Below are 17,432 nucleotides of genomic sequence, written 5' to 3'. Positions count from 1 at the left end.
ATCACATAACGTCTTGTTGAAGAAAGTTTGAGATTTTCAAGGATCGTGGTTGTAATAATCAAAGTGACACGAAACCAAGGAAGTACAACTGTCACTTTATTCCAAGCCATCCGCTCTCTGACATGAGCAGGTTGTCAACATTCTAAGGTGAGCTTCGGGAGATACCAAGGTGAGAGGGACGGAGGGGGTGGACGGAAGGTACCAAGGTGGGAGAAAGAGGGAGGATACAACACATCTCCTTACCCAACATAACAGGATAGAAAAAAAATAAGTGAGAACATTACCTAGCTACTCTGTCCCCACTCCAAACTTGACCATCCTCCAATTCCACCACATTTTTCCCTTTACCTTTGACATTCTGGGGAGGAAAAAATTTACTCTGTCCCACTTTAACCCTAGTGGGTTTCTTTATCAACACAGCATCATTAACCATGGGTGTCAAATCCTTCACCCCATGTTTCTTATCATACCAGCTTTTGTAGCGGGATTGATGTTGCTGTACCCTAATCTGACTTTCAGACCTGTCATAGACAACCCTCTTACCCCCTTCTAGCCAGAGAGGGTACATCTTAGTGCCTGGTTCTCTTCCTCTTAACACTACAAAGGGGGAGATCCCAGTTACAAGGTTGGGTGCCGTGTGGTAAGCCCACAAACAGTTTTTAAGAGAATCATCTACATTGAATCCATTAGACATTGCCAGTTGAATATGTTCCTTAACCATACGGTTCATCCTCTCTACCAACCCATTAGCCTTCGGGCAGTAGAGGGCCGTTTTCTCATGCTTGATATTATGGTCTTTTAAGAAAGTTATCATTTCATCTGATGTGAACTGTACCCCATTGTCAGTTACAAGAATCGATGGAATTCCCTCAAATGAGAATACAGATTTAAAAAATGCCACGAGGTTCTTGGTCGTGGTAGAAGGGGTGAATTTGACATTGACCCAATGGGAGGTGTAGTCCACCAGCACGAACATAAACCTTCTCTGCGGGCCTAAAGCATCCATGGGGCCAATTATGTCCATGGCCAGTTTAGTCCATGGGATGGCTGGTACCTCCACCGGTGAAAGTGGGACCTTATGTAAAGACTTGGTTTTGTCACTCTTAGCACAACTATAGCAGTCCTTTACCTTTAATTCAACTCTAGCATCCATCCTTGGGAACCAAAAGCTGTTCCTCACTTTGCTTTTAGTGAGGCTTCTCCCCAAATGGCCCTCGTGTGCAAGGTCTATTATTCTGTCTCTCAAGGTCTCAGGTGGCACAATTTTAGAATTGCGGTAGATTCTGTTATCCTGAATGATAAGCTCATTTCTGACTTCCCAGAATACTTTCAACTCTTCCCCCACATCCCCGCATTTATCTGGCCACCCATTTATGATTAAACTTTTTAGAGCCTCCATTGTCGAATCCTTCATCATTTCGTTATTCCACTCCTCTTTAGAAAAGGAAGGCAATTGAATAGAAAGGATGGGGGTATCCAAGGGGTCCTCCCCCATGTTGGTTTCTAAAGGAGACCTGGACAAATAGTCAGCAAGGACGTTATCCCTCCCTGGTAAGTACTCAATTCTGAAGTTAAATTTCTCCAGCCCCAAAACCCATTTGGCTATCCTAGGGGATTCACAAAGGGATTTCTTAGATGAAAAAATGTGCGTTAGAGGTTTGTGGTCCGTGCGGACTGTAAATTTACTGCCCCAAAGAAAAAACTTGAAATGATTGATGGCCCAGTAGCAGGCCAATGCCTCCCTTTCAATCACGGAGTAATTCCGTTCAGGTGGACTGAAAGTACGGGAGGCGAAGGCAATAATGGTTTCTCCCTCTTCCCCTTTCTGAGATAGAGTGGCCCCAAGGCCTTTGTTGGAGGCGTCCATGCATAAGAAAGTCCTCTTCCTATGGTCAAAAGGTCCCAATGCACGTGAACCCATAATCTCTTTTTTAAGGCATTTACAGAGTCAGAATGTATCTCTTCCCATTTGAATTCACTCTTTTTCTTTAACAGTTCCCGTAAGGACTCACATTTCTCAGAAAACCTGGGAATGAACTTGGCCATATACTCCACCAACCCTAAGAAGGATTTGAGCTCCTCCTTATTCGTGGGGAAAGGTGCGTTTTCCACTGCTTGGACTAAGCTCATTTTGGGTTTTATCCCTTCAAAGGAAAGGTTGTGGCCCAGATAGTCCACCTCCGTGACTTTGATCTTGCATTTTTCCTTTTTGACAGTTAACCCTGCATTCGACAGCCTGGAACATACTTTTCTAAATATGGCATCATGCTCCTCCTCATCGGCACCATAAACCAGTACATCGTCTTGAAAACACATGCAGTTGGGGATGTCCTCCAAAACCTTTTGCATCATTTTCTGGAAGACAGCAGCCGCTGATGCAAGGCCAAAAGGCATCCTTAGGAACATATAAGCGCCCAACGGAGTAGAAAATGCAGTCAGTGGTCTAGAATCTGGGTGAAGATCTACTTGGTAATATGCCATTGACAGGTCTATGACTGAAAAAAAGTTGGCCTTCCCCATGGTACTTAACATTTCATTGATGTTGGGAAGCGGGAACCGCTCGACCCAAATGCTTTCGTTGAGACTGCGTAAGTCAATGCAAAGGCGAATGCCCTGTCCGTTGGCTTTAGAAGCTATGACAATGGGGGACACCCACTCTGAAGCGTCGATGGGGAGAATAACACCTAAATGGCAGAGTTTGTCAAGTTCTTCTTTCAGAGGCTGTCTTAACAGTAAAGGAACTTGGCGAGTCTTATGTACAACAGGTTTAGCCCCTTGTCTAACCTTTATTTTATGTTGATAGTGCTTCAGCATTCCCAGCTCATTTGAGAAAAGGTGAGGGAATTCGTCACATAGGGGTGACTCCCTTGTAGTACCTTTGACCACGTTGACCTGTTCCCTACCATTGGGATCAAGAATTACACCCAGTTCTGCATTGCGAGCTGTGCAATTGGGATTATTAGCTAAGTGGTTGCTGCTCCCACATCTATAACATTTGAGGTCAGAGTGATCTCTTGGAAACTTACTGGATGACTCAACCTTACTTCGGACTTTAGAGACATTCCTATTTGGAGGTTCTGCCTGAACTGCAGCAACCACTTCTTCAGACACCTTAATTTCTTTCATGCACTTTGCCGTATGTTCAATAGACTGAGCAATTGAAACAGCTTCTTCCAACGACGGGTTTTTTGACAACAGCTTCTCTTGGATCTTGCTATTGCTTGTGCATCTGACTAATTGATCACGTATTAAGGAGTCATTAAGATCCCCAAAATCACACCTTTGAGTAAGGCCTCTCAGATTGGCAATGTAGTTTTTCACCAATTCATTCTTCCCTTGTAATCTACTGAAAAACTTATGACGCTCCAGAACCACATTTATCTTATCCCCAAAATGATTACCCAATTTTAGCATGGTAACCTCATACACATGAAGGTCCTCTTCTTCGTCCAGCTCAGGTTCTGGGAGAGTCTCATATACTTTGCGACCATGTACCCCCATGTTGTGTAAAAGAATATGCTGCTTACGTAAGGCAGAAAATCTTTCTCCCCCCATGGCAATCAAGTATGACTCAAACAGCTTTGTCCATTCCTTCCAATGGATATCTGGATCGCCACATTCATTTAAGAATGAAGGAGGTTGACATATCCCTGGGGTACCCATTGTGAATAAGGTGGAACCCACACTTGCCGCAAGAAGGAAGAAAATTATCTGGTTATAGGTGCCACGAGGGTAACACTACCAGACTCTTGAGGAGGTATGAAGACTGCCGCAGTAGAATACAGTACAGTTTACTGAGGCCGGCAACCTCCAGAACATCAATAGTGAGCTACCAGAACTGTTCTCCCAAAAACTGAGCTATTCCAATAGCGCTCAGCCCAATTGTGCAGTACCCGCGGTGTCCTGGAAGACTGAGCAAAGTACAGTATGAAAAGACCGCAGAGTGCTAGCAGCTAGTTGGGCCAAGAGGAAGGAGTCACTGTGATGCCCAACTTGAACCATGGGTAACATTCACGTTTACGACGAATAGCTGTAATGCCCAACTAAGCTGTAGGCCAAGTAAAGTATGCATTGACAACACAGTGCTGCGTGGCAAGGACTCCACAGGAGCAGAAAGAAGAAAATCCTTTACGCCGACCTACTGTTAGAACTGTCTGACTGGAACATGCCTCCACAGCGAAGGATAATTGACAAAACCCCTTTGGACGTACCTCAGGAACATCAGGTAATGTCCCGGCTTGCTGATTCCCAGGAATAGCTGCGTAGCTACCGTCCCAAGGATACGGGTACCGGCGTCCGCAGCTGGTAATGATGTGGAACGCCAGCCGGAACAAACCAGGGAGCAACAGGACCCCGCAGAACGCAGCACACTCTTCCGCCCGCTAATGGGCGGTGGATGCGAGGCAAACGCCGTCAGTCAGGAATTCCTTACGAAACCCAACAGGGCAACAGGACCCCGCGGAACACACCACCTACTTCCCGCCCGCTTGTGGGCGTGTAGAGGCGTCGACTGGTGCGTCTTCCGTCAGGTCCCTGGACGCCGTCACAACTTGGGATACTCGCTGAGGAGCTGTCGCTGAGGGGATGCGCATCCAGGAGGTGGATCCGGCTGGTGAAAGGTATGGAGTCACGATCATGAGGAGTTCTTTAATTGCTCCAGTGTCGCTCTGCCCCCAAAGCTCCGTGTGTGTCTTGAACACTGGAAACGCTTATAGCCGCCAACGTCTGCTGTACATAGGTCTCGCTGGATGAGCATGCAGGAAGCACCACGCCACAAGGATGATCAATTCAGGAATCAGCCAAAGCGTACACTACCAAGTGCGACGTGCCACTGGAACTAGGAGCGCACCAGTATCCACTAACACCAAGGCTGTCACATTCCCCTTCGAACAGCAGGACCCGGAGAACACCGCTGATCCAGTCCAACTTGAGAGCAACACAAAGGGGAAATGGCTTGTCCTGCCCCCCTCACAGGAAATTCGTCGCCAGTGTAATAATCAAAGTGACACGAAACCAAGGAAGTACAACTGTCACTTTATTCCAAGCCATCCGCTCTCTGACATGAGCAGGTTGTCAACATTCTAAGGTGAGCTTCGGGAGATACCAAGGTGAGAGGGACGGAGGGGGTGGACGGAAGGTACCAAGGTGGGAGAAAGAGGGAGGATACAACAGTGGTGTAGTTGTGAAACCTGAAAAATGCAAATTTCTTAGTGATGAGATTAAGTACTGGGGGTACCATATCTCAGGAGAAGGTTTTAGACCTAGACAGGGTTTGTTAGATGCCATTATTGATGCACCTATTTCAGTTGATAAAACAGGTGTTAAATCGTTACTAGGGTTACTAAAATATTATTAGAAGTTTATCCCAAATTATGCCTCAATTGTTCGGCCAATTAGTTCTTTGCTAAGAAAAGGTGTTTCATTTTGTTGGTCTGATCAGTGTGCCACAGCTTTGAGCACTGTCAAAGTGCAACTTGCCAACAGTGATGCGCTTAAACCCTATGATCCTTCTCTATCTACTTGCATCACTGTTGATGCAAGTCAAGTGGGTTTAGGGTGTGTGGTCACTCAAAACACCCAGGTTGGCGAGAATACTATTGCTTTTGCATCTAGAGTTTTAAGGGATGGAGAAATGCACTATTCTGTAATCGAAAAGGAGCTATTGACCTGCCTCTGGGCTATTGAAAAATTCCGTTCATATGTCTGGGGAAGGCGTTTTCTCTTAAAAACTGATCACAAACCTCTAGTCAATATTCTCAGTGCAGGGACGAGTAAATGTTGCTCACCAAGGATTGTCAGGATGGTTTCACGTCTGATGCAATACCAATTTGATGTAGTTCATGTTTCAGGTGGGAGAAACTTTAGAGCGGATTTTCTATCTAGATTTCCAACTGGTGTGGATAAGAAGGAACCCCTAAAAGAGGATGATGATGAAGATAATGATTCTGATGATTGTTTCATTGCTGCAATTGATTTATCCCAGCACAGTGTGGGTAATGAAGAAAGCTGGTTAGATGCTCTTTCTCGAGATGAAGTTCTTCAACAAGTGTGTGAGTTCGTAAGATGTGGTTGGCCGAGAGAGCGTACGTTGCCGCACTATTTGCAACCCTTTTGGAAGGTGGAGTCAGAAATTTCTATTGAGGGTGGCGTTTTGGTCCGTGCAGACAAACTCATTCCTCCTCACTGTCTAAGAAAGAACATCATTGTCAAGGCACATGAGGGACATTTAGGTTTGACTCTCACAAAACGAAGAGTTTGTGATTGCTTCTGGTGGCATTCTATGGAAATTGACATTAGTGATGTTGTTGATGTCTGCTCTACCTGCAGAAGTTCTGACAAAGGTTTGAAGATTAAGACGCCCCCTCTCCTTCCCATTGAATGTCCTTCTTCTCCTTGGTTTAAATTAGGGTTAGACATCATTGGTCCTGTGGAAGGTATACAAGGAGGTTGTCGTTTTATTTTGGTCTTAATCGATTATACTTCAAAATGGTCTGAAGTGAAAATAGTGAAGGATACTTCCTCTTCAAGTGTGATCACATTCTTAAAAGAAGTGTTCATCCGGGAAGGGTTTCCAGAAACACTTGTGACCGACAATGGTACTCAATTTATCAGTTCAGAATTTGATTTTTTTTAAATACATGTAACATTAAGCATGTACGTAGTTCGTTATATCACCCACAGTCAAATGGTCAGGTTGAGCGTATGAATAGAGTGGTGGGAGAATGAATTAGGTGGGCAAAATCTTCTAACTCCAACATTCACAATGCTATTAATAGTATGCTATGGTTCTATAGAACTACTCCCCACTCGACAACTAAGATTTCACCTTTCGATTTATTAGGAGGATGAAAGGCTAACACTTGCTTCAAGCCAGGTTGGATGAACAAGTGGATTAAATCCGTTCATGATATCAATGACCTTATGGACATTGTAAAAAGGAATGTTAGCGCTTCCCAATTTAGACAAAAGGAATGGTTTAATGAGAAGAAGTCTGCCAAATTGGTGGAAGTGCAAATAGGGGATCTGGTTCGTATTAAATCCTCTATACATGTTAAAAATGGGGTGAGCAAGTTCGGACCACCTGTCCTTGTTACTCGTGTTGGTAAAAATGCTGTGCAGGTTGAAGGTGGGAATTGGTGGAATGTTGGAAAAATTGTTAAAGTTAAGAATACATCTTACAGTGGTGGGGCGTGTTCTGACAATGTTGATCTTGCTAAATCTCATAAAATCCTTGATTCTCATACTTCTCTGAGAAGAAGCACTAGATTGAAAATGATTCCCAAACGGTATCGGGTGTGATTACTGTATGCTTTCTTTACGTTCATGAAAAACGATCTATTTTCTAATGTTCAGTTCATTGCATCTACGCTTGTGTTGTTTTCTGTTTTAAGTTTTTTTTTTGTTTGTTTTATTATTATTGAGAAAAGGGGATGTGTTATATTCTCATCTTTCCTTTTCATAGTGTTACCTTATATTTACTTGACTTGTTAAATGGTGTATTCTCACTAGGACATTAAGAAAGAATGTTAGCGTGTTGCCTAGAAGCACATTCTGGACATTCTATGTTTTGAATGTTTGCAGGGCAGTTTGCTGTGAGCTGCCTTTGTGTCCGGTCTGCTGTCTCTGCTGTGTAGCCATCTAGTAATAAACAACTCTTTCAAGTTCCCGACGTCCAGTTTATTACAACACAGGTCTGTTTAAAAAGTCTAATCATGGCATCCCTGCCTATGTGGGCCTGTCCATGGTACATCCGTGCCATGATAGAGATCATGCTATCAGGCATTACTGGTCTTCCATGTCTGTAAACCCAAACTCTGTCTACTTCTTGTGGTGTACATCCTGATTTTATCCACTGTTTCTTCTCCTCTTCCCCTGCCTCTTCCTGTAACTGTCTCACTTCATCCCATGTACTTATGGTGTTAATAAAAAGAAAGGGACATAAATCCATTTCCTTCTCCCTGTTACGATTTAATGAAGTTTGGTTTCGTGCACAGTACTGCGCTAGATCATTAGCAAATTCATTGCCTGTTGACACGTAGTCAGTTCCCTTCCTGTGTGCACTACATTTTATAACAGCGATCTGTTTAGGCAGCTGAATCACCCCAAGTAATTTTCCTACTATTTCTGAATTTCTGATTGGAGTGCCACTCGACGTCAAGAAGCCTCTTTGGGACCAAATTTGCCCAAAATCATGCACCACTCCAAACCCATACTGACTGTCAGTAATCACAGTGACTCGCAAATTCTTTCCCAACTTGCATGCTCTAATCAGTGCAAACAATTCAGCAACTTGAGCAGATCGTACTCCTCTCAAACAAGATTCTTCCAACACAGTCGCTTCAGTGCACACAGCATATGCAGCACTCAAAATCCCTTCTCCAGTTCTTAGGCATGACCCATCCACAAACATCACATAGTCACTCTCTTTCCGAGGCACATCTTTTATGTCCGGACGCGGTTTGGTGCAAAAATCAAGCACTTCCAAACAATCATGATCAACATCATCTTTCACCTCTGCATTCACAGCATCAGGTAGTAATGTCAATGGGTTCACATTAGTTCATCTTACAAGACTCACATTTGCAGCACCCAAATCACTTTTTCATACTTAGTTAGACGACTATGCGTCATGAACTGTGTTTTACTTCTTGTCAAAAGGATCGCCACATCATGGGGAACAAACACTCTCAAAGGGTACCCCATTACAATTCCTTCACTTTGTTCCGAACTCTTACAGGTGGCAGCCACGGCTTTCAAACATCCAGGCAATGCTACAGCTACTGGATCTAGTACAGCTGAAAAAAAAGCAATCGGTCGTCTCAATCTTCAATGTCTCTGCACTAATTAGGGAAGAGCACATCCATCTCTCTCACTGCAATAAAGCTCAAATTATTTTTCATAATCAGTCATTCCAAGAGCCGGTGCTTCACACAAGCTGTCTCTCAATTGTTTAAAAGATTTCATCTATTCTATACTTAGCTCAAGGGGATCTTTCACATCACTCCTTGTCAACCATACTAGTGGTCTTGCGATCAGCGAGAGATTGCTGATCCACTGTCGACAATATCCCACCATTCCAAGAAACATTCTGACTTCTCTCTGTGTCATTGGGGCTCTCATTCCTTTAATTATTTTAATTCTGTCCATTGTTACTTTCCTCAGACCTTTTTCAATCTTATGACCTAAGTATTGTATTTCTTTCTGACAAAACTGCAATTTTGATGGGGATAGTTTAAGTCCTCCATCGGCCAGATGATTTAACAGGGTAACTGTGTCAACCAAACATGCTTCTCGCGTCTTCGATGCCACCAATAGGTCATCGATGTATTGAACAAGCACTGAACTTTTTGGCATCTTCAAATCTTCCAGTGACTTCTTTAGATTCTGATTAAATATTGAAAGACTCTCTGTATACCCTTGAGGGATACGGCATCATGCCAAAGTACGCTCACCAAACCGGAATGCAACAATTTGTTGGCTATCAGGGTGCAGTGGAATAGAAAAGAAAGCATGACACAAGTCAATGACTGTGTACCGTTCTGAATCATGCGGAATCTGATGTAGAATTACCGAAGGGTTTGGCACAATGGGACAGCAAGGAACAACAATTTTATTCACCTTTCTCAAATCCTGTACTATTCTAAAGGTCCCATTTGGCTTTTTCAAACCCATGATCGGAGAGTTACATGGACTGCTAATTATTTCTCTCAGAATACCTTGTTCAATCATTCTGTCTATTACACGGGTTACTCCTGCAATTATTTCTGATGTTAATTTATACTGAGGAATATTCGGGTAATTTAACTGCTTCTTTCACAGTTATTTTCACAGGATCTACTCTTTTCATTAATCCAACATCCTCTCCTGTGAAATCCCACACTTCCGTTCTCACAGTTTCTTTTAACTCTTGAGGCAATCCTTCCAGATCAAATACAACAAATGCTTCAGTAATTTCAGGTTCTAAGTTTGCCATCCTATACAGTACATCTTCGTCGGGAGTTTCAAAGGCTATACCATCAGGTGTACAAAAGATGGTGCAGTTCATCTTGCACAGTAAATCTCTCCCTAACAGATTTACAGGACTAGTGTCGCATATGACAAAACGATGCATGTTTGTGAATTTCCCTATTCTAACCTTTACAGGATCAGTAAGATAAGCGTTTATCTGTTTGTTTGAAACTCCAACTACTTGGATTGTTTCACCCGAGAGAGGAAGATTTTTCACTTTAGCTGATCTAACAGTTGAACGAGTAGCACCAGTATCCACTAGGAAAATAATCTTTACTTCATTCACCTTTCCATCCACAAAGGGTCCTGTCTGGTCTACCTCTAGAGTTGCGCCAAGTAAGCACTCCTCTTCCTCTCCTAGGCACCGTCAATAATTCTCTTCTGACTCACTCTCATCGCGTTGCAGTCAATACTGCGAAACGGCACCAGCGCGCGGTAGCTTTGTTACCTGTTCTTTGTTGTAGAATCCTGTCTCATTACTGTATCTTTGAGGATTTACGTTCTGTGGAAAAGGTGGCTTTGGCACCTGACACTTAGGTAACAACCTGCTGCTGTCGCGGCAGTTGGCAACTCACCTCATTTTGCACCTGTGGATATAATGATGAATTATCACCATTAGCTTTCAGTGGCAATTTACACTCAGATTTCCAATGCCCTAATTTTCCGCAATTATGACATGGCCATTTCTTTTTATGCTTCATCAATGCTAATCTGTCCTTTTCCTTTTCCAATATTAGGATTTTGTTTTGATTGCCCCATTCCATTAGCTTGTTCGATTAACTGGGGTTCTTGTCATTCCGCTACCTTAACTTGTGCCCACATTGCCTTTTCTTTCAACTTACGCTGTTTGGCTTCAATTTCATCACTAAAATATTTTGCATGTCGCAACACTTCGTCTATCTTCTTGTTTTGCCAATCTACTGTATGCTGTTTAATCATTTCACTAACTTCAGGCCTTAAACCATAAACAAATCTGTACACAAAATGACTCAAATACTTTTCACTTAATTTCTCGTCTCCACTGTATTGTTTAAAAGCCAACAATAACCTTTCTTAATACGCATGCACTGATTCCTTAGCCTCCTGGTGAGTTCTGTCAATCTTTACCCAGTCAGTTTCCTTCGGAGGTACTTTATTTTTCAAAAAAGCTATTAACTGATCATATTTTTTCATTACTTCTGGATCGGGGGCTCCCGCCTTAGGATCCCTAGGATATTCTTGTGTTGGCCAATCTATTGTAATCTTACATTCTGCCCATAAATTTGCAGGCACAATTATATCAAAAAGACCATTCAGATCTATCCATAATACCTTTGAAAGTTTGACAAACCTGTCTGTACCATTCAACCGGTTTTTCTCTTAACCTTGAAAAATAATTGGTAGATGACAAAATATCCTGTCTAGTCCATGGAACATGTACATATCCTCCTCCAGGAATTTCTCTCATGGGACATTCTGTTACCACTGACTCTTTTTCTCTCACTGGGAAAGCTAGAGAGGCCTTGTCTGTAGTTTCCTCTCTCCTTCAAAACCATCTACTTTTCCATTGATCCACATCACCCCATTTTCTTAAAAGTGTGATCAGTGCTTTAATTTGGGTCACTCTCCCTGCAGTATTCAAGTTTTCAATATCCTTTTCAGAAAAATCTACCCTGTATGGCTTCTGTAATGACCTTATTTTCTCAAAATCGATTCCCATTTTGCTCGCTGTTTCTTCTAATTTTTCATGCAAAGTCCTTGTCTCCAGGTTATGCTTTTACATAAAAACATTAACTCCTCATCTTGGTATGCTTTGAATTTTTCAGTTGGATTTGTTCCTACAATTAACTTTTCTAATGTTACTTTTAATTTTGCCACATCTAGAGGCTGTGGTTCTGTATCTTTTTTCTGTAAACTTCTTAACCAATCACTTAATTCTTCCGATGTTGGTCCTACAGGAGTTGTCTCTATTCTCATTTTATTGGTCATTCTCTCTGGGGTTTCTGTTGCTGATTCTGTTGCCATAGGTGTCTTACTCGCTGGACTTTGATTTACAGTTAAATTTTTAGGGGTACTTAATCCTGATATTCCTGCAGTAATCTTCCAATAATTTTCTCCCAAACTACTCCTTTCTTTCTCCTTTTGCATACTGCCATTATATGAGACCGTTAAACAATGTTCACTATCTTTTTGTTTATCAAAAACAAGTATCACTGGTCCTATAGTTACAGGCACAGTCACTGCTTCCATATTCTTTGTTAACTCTCTAATCTTTTCAGTTAATTCCAGTGTAGTTCTAGCTAATTCTGCAGCTTTTTCATTTTCAGTTCTTACTGTCTGTGATATTTCTGAATCTTTAAATGGATTATTTTTCCCCAAATTATTCAGCATTTGTTCAAAATTTGTATTTGTTACAGTCTCCTGTGGTGGTGCACTTGGCGTCACCAACGCATAATCTTGCTGATATGGAGGTTTTGTTTTATAAAACATGTCCTCCAGCACTTCATCTTCCGATTCACTCACTCCATACCTTCTGTCCCTGTGTTATTTCTCTTTTCTGTGCATTTTCTGCCAATCATCTCTCCAGCATTTCATCAGTCATGCTCGCATTTCGCCATCTTCTCATTCTGTCATCATGACTTTCTTGACCACAATGTCTACCAAATATATAAATTATACCTTCTCCCACTCCGATGCATTCCCCTTCCATACATCTCTTCTTCCCATTCAGTCAAAGCCTCAAATTGGGTAGGTCTGGTTTCGGTTCTAACCTCATCATTCTATCTCTTAAATTTCGTAGTACAGCTAAATTAAATGAACCATTTTCCGGAAACGCTAATACTCCATCATCTTTGGTATACTTTGCCCAATTCTCCAACCAAATACATGTATGATAACCATATTTCGCTACCATAAAAGATGCAGGCGTTTTCGGTGGAGGAAGTATCTGTCCTTCCCTAGTTCCAATCGGTTTATCCTTTTTAAATAGGTCTTTGATTTTTCCAAACCATGATTTTTTCTCTTTCTCAGGTGGATCGTAGTACATCATTTTATTTTCAAAAGTTCTTAATCAACTAAGCTTTACAAGTCACTTCTTCACGGCTTCTCCGTATTCTGACCAATCCCAGCGCGACTCACACTAACGCACCAATCCGGAGCGTCTACGTCACTCTTGGAATTCTCCACTCCCAGCGCGTCTCACACTAACGCACCAATCCTGTGCGTCTATGTCACTCTGGTAATTCTCCACTCCCAGCGAGTCTCACACTAACGCACCAATTAGTGAACGTTTCGTCTGTCTACGGTTGACCAATTCCAGCGCGGTCTTTCTGACGTCAGCGTCTCTCACTACTCCTGCTCTTGCTGACCCCTCCTTTACCAAATTCTATCGGCAAACTTTTCTTACGTTTTCTTTAATCAAAATCTGTTAGTAACAACATAAAACATCTCCATTGCCTGTATCGCTAAACCAAAGAGATAGCTTTGTTTATTTACACAAGAATTCTGTCTTTCCAGTAGGCAGCGCTTACCTCTACCCTACCACAGAATTTTTAGTTTTCTGATAAAGTAGCATTTCCCTCTACCTTACCCTTCTATCGAGAAAAAGGCAAACCTGTTTCTCTGGGGATAAGACACATATGGAGACAACAATGCTCCTGAGAATTAAGGCCAGAGTTTCACAAGAGAACCTATTACTATACCACTCACACACATTCATACAGAGAATTCCCTGTCATAACACAATTCCGTGTTATTACAGTTCTTGAAACCAGACAATGTTCAATTCCATGTGACTTCTCTTGCCACATAAATCCACTCCCTACTTCCCGGAAGCTTCAAATTTCCGACTACATTTAACATAAACAATCACTCAACATAAAGTGTTAAACATAAATCAATAATCACCAAACCAATACAATAAAACCATCAATCTGCTACCAAGTAATCTGATGCAGCGCAAGGGACAAAATTTACATATTCTCCATATGTCACAGATTCTTAATCACAACAACTCATTCATTGGTGGGGCCCATAACACCAACACACACTCGTCATTCAATAGATCTCACCCGAATCTGTACACAGGAGAAAAGCGCTGGAAATGTGGGTACCTTATTACCTATCAGGATTAATTTGCTTTATATTTTATACATATTATACATATACATCTTCAGAATCCTGACCTTAACATCAAGGCACTCCACCATTTGGTCGATGGACCAATTAGTTGGACTGGTTGATGGTGAATTAGAACCAGCTAAAACACAATTAAAACCTAGGAAACATTTGGTATTTTCTGTAATTAATTAAAGAACCACAAACTCATTTCTTATTATTTCAAATTATGTGTATCTAATAATAAATTTCTTTGCGTTTGCATTTATTCACTACAGCTCATAATATAAATGTAGTTTTATTTAAAGAGAAATCAAACATTTAGTAAATAACATGAATTTAAAAAACACAGTCAATTAATTACCAATTTGCCAACTATGATGGATTCTGATCAAACAGAGAGTTATCCGCATTCTCTAGTACAACTCCCAGGACAGGCTGTCTGACCCACAGCAAAGGATCAAACCGTCAGACGAAATATAGGATGCACTGCAAGTTTCCTCCCAAACGCCAAATAAACCCAAGGCAAACCAACAAATCGCCAACAGCTCAATGCAACCTAACACCATGAACGATCAAAAGCTACTGACGACACCCTATGGCGGATGAGGGCATTTTATACCCCTTTTCCGTCTTACTTCATACTAACATGCGACATTTGGGGGCAGAAGAAAATGTTCTGATTGGACAGTCCGGGGTTATCTGTGGGTTATTAAAAGTTTCATAGGACAAGACTGGTTCTTCATGATGACTTGGCATAGAAGGCACAATTTTATTAAGTTTTGGTTTTGGCTCTCAGGCGAGAGCAGTGAATGCACCTCTTCCAAGGTGAAGAAGTTGTATTACACAGGTTCTTTATTGTCCTTTCCGCTGTTCCCACATAATCATCTGTTGGCAGGCGAACAAGTCCTTATCCTTGACGTGTCAAGAAATCGGGTCATTTGGTGATCTCCAGAGCCATCCGGACATGTGCAGAAATCATCGCGCTCACATGGTGGCATCTGCTTCAGAGAACGCCATCTTGGGTACTGTGGCCTAGTAGGCCCGAATGCCAACTTAAGCAAAAACACACATAACAGTAATTAATATATAGAAATGAAGATTCTAATGTTTAATCCCACACTAATCCCAATGTATATTAGTAATTTCCTAGCTGCAGCAACATTTAAAGCGATAATACTTACCATTTGATGATTTTAAAAGCACAAACAATCACAAAGCAACATAAATCATGCAATTTCCTATTTCACCACAATCTATGATTAGTTTGCGTATCATAATTAATTAATTAATTGTTCTGCCATGCAATTAGCATTTTAGTCCCACGTGTATCTCGTGTTTATCAAGGTGCAAAGGTTGATTAATAAATTTTCACTGCAAACAGGTTATTGGAATTTAAAATTAGAATGATTACGTAATTAATTTCATGCAAATTAGAGGAGGTATACACATTTTGTTTTACCTGCTCCATCAATATTCAACACACATATTCAATCATTATAACTTGAACATCAGGTACTGCTAGGCATTAAACACATTCGAAAATATTACTAGCAGTACTAGGCCCACTCGTATTCTTATAACATTAATCGTATGCACAGTGTAGGACAATTCCTAATCCAACCCCATCCCCCACAGAGAGAGAACACCCTTTTGTGGTGCGACACGCTGTCCACCGCAGACCCACACTAGCACTACTGATAATACAGTCCCACACTGTCATAGGGTACACTCGGGTCACAACGATGTCAAAAATATGTACATACATAAAATTAGAACACTTTTTAGCAGCACTACAGGTTGGAGCCACGCGGGTAAACCCAATGTCAAATGTATTGCGCTTTTGGCGTGGAATTAATGTATAAATCGGCACCGCCGGCCAGTGTCATGAATCACAGGTGGTCCACAGGCTATCACTCCCACTCACACACACACTCACTCTGCACCATTACACAGTGCTACAGGTACCAGCCCAGTCCGTATGGAACTCTCTTGCATACATATGCACTCAGCACCCTAATGCGGTGCCAATGGTACCCAGCAGGTCAATGGATAACACCCTGCAGACTTTGTGGCCCCCAGCCTCCCTCCACTCTCTAGTTCAGCCCGACTCGGAGTATACCCCCGGATGGAAGATAATCAGCCCCTCCTCCCGGATAAAAGGCCGCACACGGATAGTTTGAAAGAGACCGTGAAAGCAAGGGTTGGATTCCAAGTTCTTGCCTTCGTCTACAGATCTCTTCATTCTCACACCAGATTCATCTTCTCGAGAAGATCTCTTGGCACCAACCCTGTTGCTCTCTCCAGCTGGTTAAGCTTTTCGTCTCAACAGTTCCATCGTGCTAATTGTAAGTCTTGGGAGAGCAAACTCTTTAACGGCCCCCAGTTTTACTTACAGGACAACCATTTGCTCCCTTCCATTAGATCGGGAGAACTGGTGTTTCTGCTGGCACCTTTCCTATTCATACTCCTGTCTGTGACTTCATGCCCCCGCCTTGATGTGTTTTGGTCCATTTTGTATGCAAAATAAGCAAAAAAGATTTGTTATGCTATATTGTGGCATGCGCAATTATTGTGCTATGTCATATTTCAACCTGTCATATCATGCTCAGTTTTCCTATGTCACAGCATGATGAGCTGTTCTAGTGCATTTGTCCTTTCCTTTCTATTAGATGTAGATGAGGAGTTTCCAGTGGATGACAGTCTCACTGACAATGAAGGGATGGGACCTGGTTCAGAAGAAGATGACTCGGCAGACTCTTCCTTGGGAAAGGACCCACCACTCAAAGGACAAGAGGAGGTAAGTCCAGTGCCTGGTACCTGTGTGAGACAGCTAAGGGACTTAAGACTCTGCTACAGAGATCTGATTGCAGCCTGCAGTTAATGTTTTTAGTCTCACAAGTGGTGGGTGAGCCCTTAACTTTCTGAGGTTGATAACTGCAGTACCATTGTTTTGAGTAGTAGAATCTATCAGCTTGGATTAAGTACTTATATCACGGAGGCCTTCATAAAACAGGCATCTACTAATGCTATTGGTTTGACCTGGGGAGAGGATAGGACTGTGCGCACATGCACTACCCACCATTCACCCTCTGACCACCTGCGTCTTTTAAGTAAGTAAAAGTAACCAAGAAATATGTTGTGGGCCTTCGGCTTATCGATATGCCCTTGCCTTTTTACCCTCTCTCTAGCCGATAAGGTGCGGGCACCCTACACCATTAGCCTAAGGAGCAATGTTCTCCCCCATTAGGTAAGGGTCACAGTGCACCATTATTGAACATTCTCCTGTCTTTCAAAATAACCTCCACACTCACGTAAACTACCGGTCG

General features: G+C 42.2%; 1 protein-coding gene across 7 annotated transcripts in view; it reads left to right on the top strand.

Moving 5' to 3' along the window:
• Window positions 1-17,432, top strand: part of LOC146862954 (uncharacterized) — a 376,918-nt gene that overhangs the window by 77,205 nt on the left and 282,281 nt on the right. For all 7 annotated transcript variants that reach the window (XM_085642327.1, XM_085642326.1, XM_085642324.1 and 4 more), the window contains exon 2: window positions 16,776-16,903. In XM_085642327.1, the coding sequence (XP_085498453.1) occupies window positions 16,826-16,903 (78 nt within the window). In that variant the 5' untranslated portion in view covers window positions 16,776-16,825. The remainder of the gene's footprint in view (window positions 1-16,775; window positions 16,904-17,432) is intronic.

Source organism: Triturus cristatus, chromosome 2_2 (assembly GCF_964204655.1).
Source record: "Triturus cristatus chromosome 2_2, aTriCri1.1, whole genome shotgun sequence".
NCBI lineage: Eukaryota > Metazoa > Chordata > Amphibia > Caudata > Salamandridae > Triturus > Triturus cristatus.
This window is presented reverse-complemented; position numbering and strand designations above follow the sequence as displayed.